This window comes from Typha latifolia, chromosome 15 (genome assembly GCF_019914945.1).
Source record: "Typha latifolia isolate L0001 chromosome 15, TyphaL0001v2, whole genome shotgun sequence".
Lineage (NCBI taxonomy): Eukaryota > Viridiplantae > Streptophyta > Magnoliopsida > Poales > Typhaceae > Typha > Typha latifolia.
In genome coordinates, this window is record NC_133100.1 from 103,857 (window position 1) to 118,873 (window position 15,017).

Consider the following 15,017-nt stretch of genomic DNA (forward strand, 5'->3'; position numbering starts at 1 on the left):
GTTATAAAGGTCATCTTAATGCATCAAATCACATTATAACAAATATTAGATAGTAATCAATATATGCGCATGTACTTTGAATGGAGGACCATATATTATAATGCTTTTGATAAGCTTAAGTGTACTATTCTTGGCACAGAGTGATGTAGAGATAGATAGATAGATATATATATATATATATACACACACACACAAATAGAGAGAGGTAGGGTTGAGGCTGCTTCCTTTGGCATCTAGGAGTTAATCCACTTTGGCTTCAAGCTCTAGCTCTCCTCCTCCCCCTTGTTTTCCTCCTCCTCTCCTGCACTTTTCAAGGAAACTGTCCCCTTAAAATACAAAAATTGCTACCAACTATCTTATTCCTATAAATTGAAGCAACCAAATCCAGCAGATCCCGGTTGTATGTATGATGATCTAATCACTAACAAACAACCTGCTTCATCTTCTATTTTGACTCTCATTTGGCAACTGCTCCTACTGACCAATGTATAATTAGTTTTAGTTTCTGATGCTGTCATGAATCATAATTAGTTTTAACTTATAGAATAATATTAGGAGTAGTTCTGCTAAGATCAGTTACCCATGTCCTCAAAGTATTAAATGTGGTTGTCCTTTTAGGAGTGAATAAAGAGGAATGACTGCTTAATGTGCTGCTTGTAAATGTTATCAGAAGATTAGCAATTAAGATTTCTTCCAAGTACTACTCTTTTCCAACTTTATGACATTCCATTGACTCTTCAGATGATAGAGACCACTGAAAGCATATATTCAAGCATGAGTATCATAATTAACAAGAACTTGAATCTTGAATCTTAACTAAATTAAGGCAGATATTGTACTAATCTCTGCATGCTGCTTCAAAAAGCTGAAGTTAAACTTGTACTTCCAAATCTTACTTTCTTCCAGGTCAAATTAATTAGTGGAACAACAAGTCTATATTTGGATGTCTCTGTTGTACTATTCTTCTATGAAAAATGATATTTAAAAAAAAAGAAAAAAGATGAACAGTAAAAAGTTTGAGGATATCCTTGATTTCAGGGTCAGAGAAAGCCAGACTAAAAGTTTGATCAGTCACACATTGAATGAGACCTGCCTGCATGCATGCATGTTTCAACCACTGAATTCCTTCATGATTCCCAGTACATTCCTTATCCTGATAAGCTTCCAAGTTGCGATACTGCGGAACAATCGATGACAGAGCTGAACTCAAAACAAGCTATGATTAGATGAGCATGTACAGGAACATTTAAGCTGCATGGATTAGCTAGCTTTCATCCATCTGTTCAAGTCTCCTAAGCATGCAACTGTTTGGGGCCTCAAAGTTGATGCATCTGTACTAAAATCTGGTGACATTGGATGGATGATATGGCTTTGTCTCTATCCTACTCATTCATTATAAAAATCCCTGGAGGTTTGACCAATAATATAGCTGCATCTATAACCAGACATGGGCACATGTGTAGGTCCTCCTCAACTTCTTCTCCCCCCTACACCTTATGCTCTTTCCCATAAATCTGTTTCGTATGAAAAGTTCCAACTCAAACCACAACTTCTTTATTCATCTCTGACCCCTTCCTTGATCAGAAGCTACCAAGAAACAGAAACCCAATTCAGAGAGAGAGAGAGAGAGAGAGAGAGAGAGAGGAGGTTGCTTGCTTTTATATAATGATCAGTCCCTCTGCATGACAGTATAGAGGCCAGAGTCCCTTTGTTGTTCCTCCTTAGGAAATGTGCCACTACTTCCACTGCTTGTGCTTAGTTCCTCGGCTAGCTAAACTCTTCCCTTCCTTCCTTCCTCCTTGGGTCATGAAACAATCTCATTCGCTTGCATTGGAGAAGTAGCTGTAGCTGTTGTTTTTCTTTTTTCTTTCTTTCTTTCTTTCTTTCTTTCTTTCTCCCAGTATCCTCTCCCCACAAGAGCAGCAGCAGCAACAGGAGGTAGTGATGATACCAGTCTGTGATCCCAATGACGGCCCGGGCAGCTTGAGGCTCCTCGAAGAACTGACCTCCAACGCCGACCAAGTCCAGCAGCGACTTCTGAAGGAGATCCTGACAAGGAATCTGGACACCGAGTACCTTAGTGGATTCCTCCAAGGGGGCACCGACCGCGACCTCTTCAAGAAGCGACTCCCCGTCGTAGATTATGATAAAGTCAAGCCTTACGTCGACCGAATTGCTAATGGCGAACCATCTACTATAATCTCCGCGAAACCCATCACCGAACTCCTCACAAGGTAATTTATTAAGAAGCTAGCTAAAACTAGTTATATACATGCGTACTATTTATCATATGTAACACAGCTCATACTAATAATATACAATCCTTGATTCTTGTAACAGCTCTGGGACTTCAGGGGGACTCCCCAAGATGATGCCTTCGACCGAAGAAGAACTCGACAGGAAGACATTTCTATACAATCTTCTCATCCCTGTGATAAACAAGTGAGTATAACTTACTTCTTCCTATATAGCTTCCATGGAGCTAATGCAACAGTGAGAGTAATTGATATAACACTTGAGAGTGAGCTCACTACACTTAAAAAAAAAATTAAATTAAATTAAATTTCCAGGTACGTCGATGGTCTAGACCAAGGCAAAGGGATGTATCTCTTATTTGTCAAGCCGGAGATCAGCACGCCGTCGGGGCTAACGGCGAGGCCAGTCCTCACAAGCTACTACAAGAGCAGCCATTTCCGGAACAGGCCTTTCAACAAGTTCAACGTCTACACTAGCCCAGATGAGACCATCCTTTGCTCTGATAGCAAGCAGAGCATGTACTGCCAACTCCTCTGCGGCCTAATCCAACGCGACGAGGTGCTCCGCGTCGGAGCCGTCTTCGCCTCCGCCTTCCTCCGCGCCGTGAAATTCTTGGAGGATCACTGGCAAGAGCTATGCTCGAACATCAGAACCGGCCACATCAGTGATTGGATCGCCGAAACGAGCTGCCGCAATGCGGCTTCCGGGATTCTGAAAGGACCCAATTCAGAACTAGCCGAGTTGATTGAGATGGAATGCCAAAAGGATACATGGGAAGGGATAGTAAAGAGACTATGGCCAAGGACTAAGTATATAGATGTTATAGTGACTGGATCAATGGCACAGTACGTCCCATTGCTCGAGTTCTATGGAGGGGGGTTGCCATTAGTCTCTACTATGTATGCATCATCTGAATGCTACTTTGGGATCAACCTAAAGCCTCTTGATCTCCCCTCTGATGTGTCGTACACTCTGCTGCCCAACATGTGCTACTATGAGTTCTTGAAGGTGGAGAAGGGAGAGGAGGAAGAAGAAGACGGAATCATAGAGTGCAACAGCAATGGTGAGGCAAAGGTGGTTGATCTCGTGGACGTGGAGGTCGGTCGCTATTACGAGTTGGTCGTTACCACATTTACAGGTGAGCTCTCGCTATCCTTGGATCTGACCCACATGCATGACTCCATTGCTGCCGCTCTTATGGTCTCCTCCTTGCTCTTCTAATGGTAGACAGCATCCATGTAAGCCAACCTCATCCCCAGTACGCATTGGATCTTTCTTTAATCTAGTTAGTTATCTCACTGTAGATCTAGCTGATTAGGCATCGCATCTCTAGATTAACATAACTACTAAATGTTATCATCACTTAGCTTTCATGTGATCGATATGCATTGAACTAGGACTAGCTAGCATTCATTTAAACAATTCAAGTGGTTGGCCTGCCTCAATTTGATGATAGCTTTTTATATCATTTTTAAGCTTACTGCATGCCCAGGTGGGTCCCAGGTGGGTCCTGGAGAGAAAATAATCAAATACCATTAGTGTATAGCACATCAAATCCAATCAAACCAAAAATGTCATGTGATTTGAGTTTGATTCCAGTGCTTAATTATGACTAATTAAAAGTTTTGCATATATATATATACTCTTTTAATTGCCAATGCAATGATCTTTGTCTGCTGATGGGTAGAGAGGAGATCTATCTTTGTGGCCCTCTAAACCATTACTAGTTGTTAGGATTGAACTAATAGACAAGTACTTAATTCAAGTAGAAAAATTCGATCCCCCCCGTGATATGAAATGAAGCATCAATTAGAAATTAACTTATCTTGCGGTTGTGGTGGTGGGTACCAACATATACTGGAGATGCATATAGATGCCAAAGTATTCCAACCACAAGAGAGTCTACTTTTGGGTTGAGTGTTCGTACTTTGTCTTCGAGATGGACACTTAGCCCCCACTTCATGGACATTGGCGTTGGGATCTCTACCTCACGTGTTCAAGTATAGATAAGCACACTTGTCTTACTCATGTGGATACCTTTTTATAGTAATTGTGCTTCTAGTGTTGGATCCAATGCAATATATTGCAAAAAATTCAAAGAGTGAAGAAAAAAATATATATATATATATATATATATAATATACTGACATGCATATTGACCCCAAAAATAAAGAATAGAAAACTCAAACTAAGCAACCATTGAGAAGGGAGTATTAAGTCAAATATTGTCTTTTTGAACTTATGAACTTTAGAAAAATTAGCTCTGATATTAAATTCTTATCTTCAAACAGGATTATATAGGTACCGCGTAGGTGACATCCTGATGGTGACCGGCTTCTACAACGCGGCCCCGCAATTCCGGTTCGTCCACCGCCGGAACGTCGTCCTGAGCGTCGACACCGACAAGACGACGGAAGAAGACCTCCTCAACGCCGTCACTCACGCCAAGCTCCTCCTCCGGCCACTAGGCTGCCTCCTCACGGAGTACACCGGCTACGCCGACACCTCCTCCATCCCGGGCCACTACGTCCTCTTCTGGGAGATCAAGGGCCCACCACCCCCTATCTCCGACCCCCACCGCCACGTCATCGAAGAGTGCTGCGCCGAGGTGGAGGCGCGCCTCGACTCCGTCTACCGCCGGTGCCGGAGCCGCGACCGGTCGATCGGGCCGCTGGAGATCCGGGTGGTCGGCGGCGGCGCCTTCGACGCGCTGATGGACTTCTGCGTCGCCCAGGGCTCGTCGGTGAACCAATACAAGACGCCGAGGTGCATCAAGTCTAAAGAAGCCATCGACATCCTGGAGGAGAGGGTGGTGGGGAGGTTCTTTAGCTCCAAGGTTCCACACTGGGAGCCTTTCAAGGTGCAAACTACATAGAGAAAGAGAGAACAACAACAACAACAAAAACAAAAACAAAAAAAACAAAAAAACAAAATATCAAGATTCAAGAATATTCTAACTTTGAGATTCTCTCTTGTTGTACTATTGCATTGATTAGGGTTTATTATCTTGATTTTAAGAAGATGGTTTGGAATAGTTTGTGAATGTATGTAGTGTATTGCTCTACTACTCTATGTGATGTTTGTATGAAGTAAATTATTCCTACTTTGATTTGCATGGGAGAGGAATTAGGAATGCAATGATTTGGGTTTGTCTGCTGCTCTGATCTGATGGATGCATGAGAAGCTTATCATCTTGCCAGCCATCAGCATGGGCACAAAAAGGCTCCATATATTGTCTCTTGAGATGCTTCCAAGGATCACATCACTAGTAGTATATGATCCAAGCATTTAATAGGATGCATGTGAGCTTCTAACTGCCTCTTTCATATCCTCTTGGAGAGATTTGGGCTAGGTCACATACATTGGTGTGAGTCCAATCCATGCTTTGGTATATAAATATTCATTAGTATACTATATCTTATGAGCTCACGACAGAGATCATGAATTTGATTTTATCTATCAATGTTGGGGTTGATATTTAGTGAGGATGATAGGCACACCAAGAGTACTATTTGCGCATAATTTAAATATCTTGTGGTAAGACTAAACCTTTTGTCTTATATATGATTACCTTACAGACTCATCGTCTATAAAAAAAGAAAAATAGGCTCAACTATACAAGATAAACCCTTTATATATATAAGTCCCAAATGAATTATATTGATCGTGGCGGCAGTACTAAAAAGAATCGAACTAAGACAAAGGTTTTATATTAGTTAAGCCGGCTAGAATATTTAGATGGTTGGTATTTAAAATTTGAGGTACTTAGCACGGTCATAAAATTTCGACTGTAGATTCAAAATTTCAACAATGGAAGGAAAAAAACTGTGCTAAACTTGTATTACTACTCGATTTAAATTGAGTAGAAAAGTAATGAACAAATTATGAACCTTAAATAAGCTAATTAGACTCACTAATTGATCAAAGATAATATTCCACTTAGTCTTCTTAAGGCTTAACCATGATTTTGTTTATAAGAATAATGACTTGATCCGAAGAAATTAAATGTAGATCAACTAAATAATTACCACCAAGATCTCAACCCACATGAAAGCCCATGAATCGATTTAAAAACCCCAATCCATTTGGGCCTAGCCTATTCTCCCAGCCCAAACGCTATCGGATCCAAACAGTAAACACCCAGAAATCGAAAACCCGCATTCCGACCCCTGAAATCTCCTTCTCTCTCCTCCTGCCGATTCTGTTTACTTCTTCCTTCTTTTGCCTTCTTCTTCGTCGTCTACCTCCCTTCTCCACCGCAAACACTAGCCCTAATTCCAGATCCCCCAAGTTCCCGTCTCATACCTCACCGATCTCCTCCTCGTCTTCTTCGTCCGATGCGTCGCAAAACCTAACCCTCATTTCAAAACCCTAAACCCCCTCCTTCTCCCTTCCTCCAAGATGATGCCCGACGAGCCCTTTTCGCGCCACCGAGCCTTCATTTCCGCCTCCGTTAGCGCCCCTAGCTTCCCAACTTTCAACAACTCCCCCTCCTCCTCCTCCTCCTCCTCTTCCGCCCCCGCGGCCGAGCGCCGGAGCTCCATCTCTGCCAACCCCGTCCTCCATCCTTCGCCCTCGTCCGGAGCCACCTCCTCCTCTGGCCGTCTCCTCTCTCCTCCATCCTTCGCCTACAATGCCCGCGTCGCCATCGCTCTTGCCCCAGCTGCCGCCTTCCTCCTGGACCTCGGCGGCACCCCCGTCCTCGCCGTCCTAGCAATCGGTCTCGCGATCTCTTACCTCCTCGATTCTCTCCACCTCAAGACCGCCGCGTTCTTCGCGGTGTGGTCTTCCCTTGTCTTCTCCCAATTCGCCTTCTTCTTCTCCGCTTCCCTCTCCCTCTCCTCCCTTTCTTCCCTACCTTTAACCGGCCTCGCCCTCTTCCTCTGCGCGGAGACCACCTTCCTTGTCGGCGTCTGGGTCTCGCTCCAATTCCGCTGGATCCAGATCGAGAACCCCTCCATCATCACTGCCCTCGAGCGCCTCCTCTTCGCATGCGTTCCCATCGCCGCCCCACCTCTCTTCACCTGGGCCGTCGTCTCAGCTCTCGGCATGGCCAACGCTGCCTACTACCTCATGGCCTTTGCCTGCCTCTTCTACTGGCTCTTCTCCATCCCCCGTCCTTCATCTTTCAAGACTCGCAAGAATGACTCCTCCGCTGGCGCTGATACTGGAATTCTCGGCCCCCTCGAATGCTGCCTCCACACCCTTTACCTCCTCTTCGTCCCCCTTCTATTCCGCATCGGCTCCCACCACTCTACCGTCTTCTCGTCCTTCTCGTCGGTGTGCGATCTCCTGCTCCTCTTCTTTATCCCGTTCTTATTCCAGTTGTATGCTTCTACAAGGGGGGCGCTGTGGTGGGTCACTAAGGATACGCATCAGATGCACAGGATACGTGTTGTAAATGGAGCTGTTGCGATGGTGGTTGTCGTCATCTGCCTCGAGGTCAGAGTTGTCTTCCAATCGTTTGGGAGGTACTTGCATGCCCCGCCTCCATTGAATTATCTCCTTGTCACTATAACGATGCTGGGGGGTTCTTCTGCCTTGGGGGCATATGCAGTTGGTATGGTTGGGGATGCCTTCAGTTCCGCAGCTTTCACTGCATTGTCCATCCTTGTCAGTGCAGCTGGTGCCATAGTCATCGGGTTTCCAATATTGGTATGTTTTGACTTCTTTATATCCTGTAATTCAGGCCCTTATTTCTTGTAGCTTATTTGCTTGCAATTCCAGTTTATGTAAGCTTCTTTCTGTAATAGATTTATGTGCTATCTGCAGGAACCTATTCGTTATCTATATTTGTCCACATATAGCTATGTTGATTACTTATGCTACGACTTGCCCATAAACATGCACTAACTTTACTTCCATTTTAGTTAACTTAATCAATTTAGTATGTACAGTCTCTCTTAGGTTTTATGCCCTTTTCTAGTCATGCTTTCTCTTAAAATTTAATTTACCATACAAAGGTGTAGTACTGTAATAGAGGTTAGAAACTCTTATAACTTCTTATGCAATTACATAAAACTAAAGACAAGAGTAAAAGCTCTCAAGAATATCTTTTAAGATGATATGGTGATATGAGTGATGTACTTGTGTAGTTGTAGATGCATACATTATTTGTATGTTTGCATCCGTCAGTCTGTCTCTGTATTATGTGCGCGTAGATATTTCTAGGCATATAGAATTCATGAAGACATGCATCAGAAAGCCTAGTTGGGTGCTTTTATTTCTGGGTTCAGTTGGATTTTGCAAATGTTAATCCCTAGGACCTAACCTACTGAAATGTATGATTGCATCGGGAAAATCACATCATTTTGTATTAATGACAAACCTAAATGCAGAGTTTTGGTTTTGGGTTCTTTATTATGCATAGATCTTGCAATCTTAGATTTTAGATCAGATGACAGACTCTAAGTGCAAGTTCATCTATACGAAGCAAAACGAGCTATACCAAGCACTAAACAGGCGGCTAGTTGATGGATGAGCTTGCTATATCAATTATCAAAAAGGTTGGATAATTGAAACTCATGACCACTATCTAAAAGCTGTAACATGTGTGTTACGTCCTTTGTAGAATTTATCTTATCGCTTTATGTTTAAATATCTCATTTCATCCACTCTTAACCATTTCTTGAAGCGTGCCTATTTATTGCTTCACATATACTTGCATTCTCTGAGTATATTATTTTTACATTTTCTTGTCTTTAGAGCTTCACCAACTTATTTTGTTATTTTATGCTACATGCAAGATGTAATCCTGAGCACACTCCAATAAAGGATTTGTTTTCACCATAAGTCCATAACAAGTTTCTAGGTATTCGAGTCTTGAACCTAGAGTAAAGGCCTATTAGCTATGGATGTTCAATAATTTTACTAGACTATGGCCTTGGTACAATGAGAAGTTATATTGGTTCTTAAATGCAATAGCAGATAGATGACAAGGTTGATGCAAATTAGGCTTCTGCTTAGCTTTTATTTGAATTTTGAAGAAATCATTTGATGTTGCTATTGTCACCTGTAATTTGTTTTTATTCTATGCCTGTGTTTGTTTCATCATATTGACATTTTGATTCCTTTTGCAAGTACAATGAAAAATATTTATAGTTCACCATTTTTTATTTATCACATTGTGGCCCTACTTTTCTTTTATGTGTTGTTGTTTATGACTGAGTGCATTCATGCTGATGGCATGATACTGTATTTATCTGTTTTATGCAGTTCCTCCCACTTCCCTTGATTTCTGGCTATTATCTGGCAAGGTTTTTTACTAAGAAGAGCTTGTCATCATACTTCTCCTTTGTCACCTTAGCAAGTTTGATGGTCCTCTGGTTTGTTGTGCATAATTATTGGGATCTCAATATTTGGATAGCTGGTATGCCTTTGAAATCCTTTTGCAAGTTGGTAGTCGCAAGTGTGTTCATGGCAATGGTGGTTCCTGGGTTGGCACTTCTTCCATCAAAGTTGCGCTTTCTGACTGAACTTGGACTTATTAGTCATGCATTGTTGTTGTGCTACATAGAGGACCGCCTCTTCAACTATACTTCTTTGTATTATTTTGGATTTGATGAGGATGTCATGTACCCGAGTTACATGGTTTTGATGACTACCTTCTTGGGTTTAGCTCTTGTGCGGAGGCTGGCTGTGGACCATAGGATTGGGCCAAAAGCTGTCTGGATCTTGACTTGTCTGTATTCTTCGAAACTAGCAATGTTGTTTATTACATCAAAATCAGTGATATGGGTTTCAGCTGTTTTGCTGTTGGCTATTTCTCCTCCGTTGCTCCTTTACAAGTATGCTTTATGCCTTCATCCAATTTATCTTTTTTAATGGAAGTAATTTACAAATTAGTTGATCAAATATTGTCTATGCCTTTTCTCTACATATCTTTTGCTTTTCCAATTTGTTGCGTTTAAATGTTATCAGCATGTCCTCATTGTTGTTATTTGTACTCGGTTCTATTTTTTTAAATATTTTTTGGCTTTAATTCTATCAGAGATAAATCGAAAGGAGCTTCAAAGATGAAGGCCTGGCAAGGTTATGCTCATGCATGTGTGGTAGCTTTCTCTGCTTGGTTGTTCAGGGAAACAATCTTTGAAGCTCTGCAATGGTGGAATGGAAGGCCTCCATCAGATGGTTTGCTTCTGGGATCCTATATCCTGTTGAGTGGAATTGCTTGCATACCAATAGTTGCCCTTCACTTTTCCCATGTTCAGGTACTTCCAGTTCATTTCTTTATTGTAATTTTAGACAGTTTGGATCTTGTATTAGCTTTGTTGACGCCTTTCTTGATTTTGTAATGCTAAGAGCAGAGATGTATGCCAATAACATATAGTCTAACTTAGTCACTATCATAAGTTCATAACCACCTATTTCAAACTTGAAAGTACTTGTGCAGCTCTCCATTGGCTACAAGTATTCCTGTCTACCAATCAGCAATTCCTCGTTAGTTTTGATTTAGATTCTTGACTATTTTTCTATCGCACAAATTGCACATACATCTGTCCCTATTTGAAAACTAGTAATAAAAGGCTAAATTATCTCAATTTGGCATACTTATCATAGTTACAGATAATAAATTTGGTTCCGGAGAATTGGAAACTATTATCAATGTCGACTTTCTTTAATTGTTTGAAATAAGAAGCAAGCCGAATACAAAAATTAGGAATGAAAAGCAAGAATGATAACAAGAAGCTACTAGTTTCACTATCATCTACTTGGGATCAGCTATATGGAGTCTTCTTTTCTTTTTGGCTCTATTTAACATAAGGTTCTTCGCTGAATGAAGTTTATCATGTTTTTCCTTGTTACTTCATTTCACATCAATTTTTGGCCTTCTCTCTCTTAAGGCACCTTTTTACATCAATAAAATTGCTCCTCCGTACTAGTGGATTTTGTGGTCTCATTTTTTACATGTCCAACAAATGCAAACCATCTTAAGCATTCTCACTAAGTTACCTCCTGTAGGTGTTATCTCTAAATTTTATAGGAAATTAAATGTGAGAATTGATACAAGAGTGAAGAGTCTGAAGATTTGATTGAATCTAAGGTCTAGGTGTTCAAGATAGAAGGGAAAGTTGATCAACTCCTCTTTGGGTCGGAAAGGTATAGAACATGCATCCTTTCCCCCCTTAGTTTGATTGTTAAAAGAATTTTATTGAGTCATAACTATTACACTACCAATTGTTGTATACCATTATAATCAAGGTTCCTAAGATTGAGATCGGTATCGGCTATCCGGAAAAATGATACTTATCGGGCGTATCGGCTGCTTGTATCGTATTAAACTATTTTTTAATTACGTAAAATTTTAAGGATTATTAAAAAAAACAAGAATTTACTCATATATGAAGCCTTAAAAAATATAAAAAATATAATAACCTTACTTCCCCCTCTCTCTCCCTCAGGCTCTCAGCAGCTGATGCTGCTTCACCGCAGTAGTAGTAGAGTTTGTCGAATCTACTCGGTGTAGGAAGAGAATGAGAGAGGCATTACAAACTGAAGAAAAAAAAACTCACCTGAGGTTGCCGGAGGTTGAGGTCGTCGGAGAACGTCATCGTTGCCGGTGAAAGAGGTGAGAGAAAAGAGATAGAGATAGAGAAAGAAAGAAGAGAGAGAGGGGGGGGGGACATCAATAATTGATGTCTCCCGGGGTCGGATTCGACCCGTTTCAGACGGGATTGGCCGATCCTATCTGAAACAGATATTAGCCGATAACCCAGTCAAAACCAGCCAGGTTCGGCCCAATCCATTTCGGCTGATCCCACTTGGGATCGGTTGAAACTAGGAACCTTAATTATAATGCATCGACTCTAATTTGTGGAATCACGTTATCTAGTATAACTATATGCTAATCATGTCATAGGACTGTTCATGAGTTTTTCTGGCTACTTTCTGCTGTGCATTATTAGGAGATGAATTACATCAGATTGACTTGTTTGGATCCTTCAAATAGTTGTGAGTGTAGCTATATAGTGACAAATGCAAGTACTTGTTCCTAATGGAAGTGATCAACATCTGTTTCCCTGGGAAATATATATATTGCTCCTCCATAATTATTATTTGTTAGTTGATAACGTGAAAAGCCTGTAGTTAAATAGAGCTGTGGAATGAGACTGGTTTTTGTGGTGATTTTCAGTTAGTCAAGCTAATCTTAAAGAATAGGAAACAGTGTAATTGATGCAATGCCTCCCGGGAATTTCCAGTGTAGGATGCTTTGTCACTTCCAGAATAAGATTCAAGTTACCCAGCACCTTCTAGTCATGTCTAGCTTATCCATTAAGTTGACCAAGGAGATGTTCTTTATTTATTCTTCCCTGAGCCACCTTAATGTTGTGTAAGGTACTCAGATTTGTGTTCCAACCTCTGATTTGTAAGCACTGGGAAAACCTAGTTTGTGTTCCAACCTCTGATTTGCAATTTCGCATGGGATTTTATGAGTTCTAAATTTATCTTTGCTCACGCATCTTCTTGAACTCTGGTTTATGTGTTACAAATTTCTCTTCAGTATAGTAATTTTTTGCAATTTGGCATTAGTAGTTTGCTGAATTTGTTCTTTTCCTGATGTTGCTTGAGCGAAGAGTTTTGGTAGAAGATGGTTGACAGTTTAATACCTTAATCTTTTCTTGCAGATGGCAAAGAGATTCCTTGTCCTGGTTGTGGCTATGGGTCTATTATTTGTTGTTATGCAGCCTCCTATTCCTTTATCGTGGGCATTCAATTCAGAGATGATCAAGGCAGCGCATCAGTCTAATGATGATGTTTCGATATATGGATTTGTGGCCTCTAAGCCTACATGGCCATCCTGGTTGCTTATAGCAACAATTTTAGTTACGTTAGCAGCAGTCACTTCCATCATTCCCATAAAGTATATTGTTGAGTTGAGGGCATTTTATGCAGTAGGAGTTGGGATTACTTTAGGAATGTATATCTGTGTAGAGTACTTCTTCCAGGCTGTAATTCTCTATCCCCTTCTTGTTGCAACCATTATTTGTGCATCTGTCTTCTTAGTTTTCACACGTCTTCCATCTGCATCTAGCACAAGGGTTTTGCCATGGGTATTTTCTTTATTAGTGGCCCTTTTTCCGGTGACATACTTACTGGAAGGACAATTAAGAGCCAGGAGCTTTGCAGAAGGTGAAGAATCAGATAAGTTCACAACCATGTTGGCTGTTGAAGGGGCAAGAATGTCGCTGTTGGGGCTCTATGCCATGATTTTCATGCTTATTGCATTAGAAATTAAATTTGAGCTGGCTTCACTGTTGCATGAGAAATCCCTTGACAGAGGTTTTCCACAAAATCAATCTGGTCGAAGTTCGGGCTTCCCACCAAAAACGAGGCTTATTCAGCAGCGAAGGGCTTCTGCTGCACCGTCCTTCACAATCAAGAGGTTGACAGCCGAGGCTGCTTGGATGCCTGCTGTAGGCAATGTCTCTACAGTTCTGTCCTTCACCATCTGCCTGATTCTTAACATGACTCTGACTGGTGGATCAAATCGTGCAATATTCTTCCTGGCGCCAATCCTGTTGCTTCTGAACCAGGACTCAGATATCTTTGCAGGGTTTGGGGACAGACAGCGATATTTTCCGGTGACAGTTGCAATCTCTGGTTATTTGATCCTGACTGCCTTGTACAGAATATGGGAGGAAGTATGGCATGGAAATGCTGGATGGGGGATTGAGATTGGAGGTCCAGGATGGTTCTTTGCTGTTAAGAATGCGGCCCTTCTCGTTCTCACTTTACCAAACCACATTCTTTTCAATCGCTTTATGTGGGACTACGTAAAACAAACTGATTCAGTTCTATTGCTGACGATGCCTCTTAACTTGCCATCAATAATAATAACTGACATAATCACTGTGAGAGTTTTGGGATTATTAGGAGTTATTTATTCTCTTGCTCAGTACTTCATATCAAGGCGGATAAGAATTGCGGGAATGAAATACATATGATCTCATCCTGTTTTTTTACTCAGGTGCTGTGTTTCTGATTCAATAATTCTCATCATATCATAGACCATATCTTAATCAAATTGTTGAAGTCACTTAATCTGTTGATTTGCAGGTCTCAAAGCAAGAACAGTGGTTTTTTCCTTCGTAATCATTGTCTTTGGCTACTCTTCTTGGTGGAAAGAGAAATGGTTGTCACAAGCACTCATAATGTAAGCTTTTGTAGACAGATGAAAGTCAGCCTATTGCTTGATGGGTTCTGATGTTAGAGGGTGTGTTCTATTGTGAACTTGTGAACCACACTACAGTGAGAAATGATCTTAAGCTTTTTATTTTGAACTAACAGGAGGGAGATGGTGTTTGATGCGTATACATTTGTGAGCCCTATCCCTGAAGTAGCGTCATTTTCTCATATATGGCTGCCCTCTGGGTGAATGAATTAATAATCTATTTCACAGGTCTTCATAAGAAACTGCATTTTATCGATTTCTCCGGGACTGCTATACTGTTAATTCTATGCTTCTACCTTCAGTTTTTCAAACTTTTCACCTTCTTTGAGCAACTGCTGTAATGCAGAAATTTTCTGTGAAGTGTCAAACCTATGCAGTGTGATATCATCTCATTGATTAAGAACAACCTGCTGCCCGTTGCGAGTGGGACTCATTTAGGTCTTGGTACTCTTTGTCATCTTTCTTTAAAGATGAGGTTAAGCCTCCGATCTACAACCACTAGGGGAATGTTTATTTATTTATTTATTTATTTCAATCTCTAGCTAGTCTGATGATTTGTCGGATTATACTTTGTGAAAGCCCTGTTTAT

At 41.1% G+C, this 15,017-nt stretch overlaps 2 protein-coding genes across 2 annotated transcripts; both read left to right on the forward strand.

The window, feature by feature from the left end:
- The first annotated feature begins 1,690 nt into the window (after positions 1–1,690).
- Positions 1,691–5,409, forward strand: LOC140802036 (indole-3-acetic acid-amido synthetase GH3.17-like). The gene is made up of 4 exons (XM_073157445.1): positions 1,691–2,234; positions 2,341–2,442; positions 2,571–3,394; positions 4,548–5,409. The coding sequence occupies exons 1-4, from the start codon at positions 1,945–1,947 to the stop codon at positions 5,129–5,131; spliced, it is 1,800 nt and encodes a 599-aa protein (XP_073013546.1). The 5' UTR covers positions 1,691–1,944; the 3' UTR covers positions 5,132–5,409.
- Positions 5,410–6,465: 1,056 nt separating this feature from the next.
- LOC140801771 (uncharacterized) lies at positions 6,466–14,670 on the forward strand. Its single transcript, XM_073157049.1, has 5 exons — positions 6,466–7,911; positions 9,472–10,043; positions 10,247–10,466; positions 12,882–14,224; positions 14,314–14,670. Exons 1-4 carry the CDS (start codon positions 6,658–6,660, stop codon positions 14,199–14,201), a joined length of 3,366 nt encoding a protein of 1,121 aa, XP_073013150.1. The 5' UTR covers positions 6,466–6,657; the 3' UTR covers positions 14,202–14,224; positions 14,314–14,670.
- The last annotated feature ends 347 nt before the right edge of the window (positions 14,671–15,017 follow it).

Excerpts from the sequence above, each read along its gene's own strand:
- LOC140802036 (XM_073157445.1), top strand. The coding sequence starts at position 1,945 with ATGATACCAGTCTGTGATCCCAATGACGGCCCGGGCAGCTTGAGGCTC. Across the intron at positions 2,443-2,570 it reads CTCATCCCTGTGATAAACAA|GTACGTCGATGGTCTAGACC; the intron begins GTGAGTATAACT and ends TTAAATTTCCAG. Across the intron at positions 3,395-4,547 it reads GGTCGTTACCACATTTACAG|GATTATATAGGTACCGCGTA; the intron begins GTGAGCTCTCGC and ends ATCTTCAAACAG.
- LOC140801771 (XM_073157049.1), top strand. The coding sequence starts at position 6,658 with ATGATGCCCGACGAGCCCTTTTCGCGCCACCGAGCCTTCATTTCCGCC. Across the intron at positions 7,912-9,471 it reads TCATCGGGTTTCCAATATTG|TTCCTCCCACTTCCCTTGAT; the intron begins GTATGTTTTGAC and ends TGTTTTATGCAG. Across the intron at positions 10,044-10,246 it reads CCTCCGTTGCTCCTTTACAA|AGATAAATCGAAAGGAGCTT; the intron begins GTATGCTTTATG and ends TAATTCTATCAG.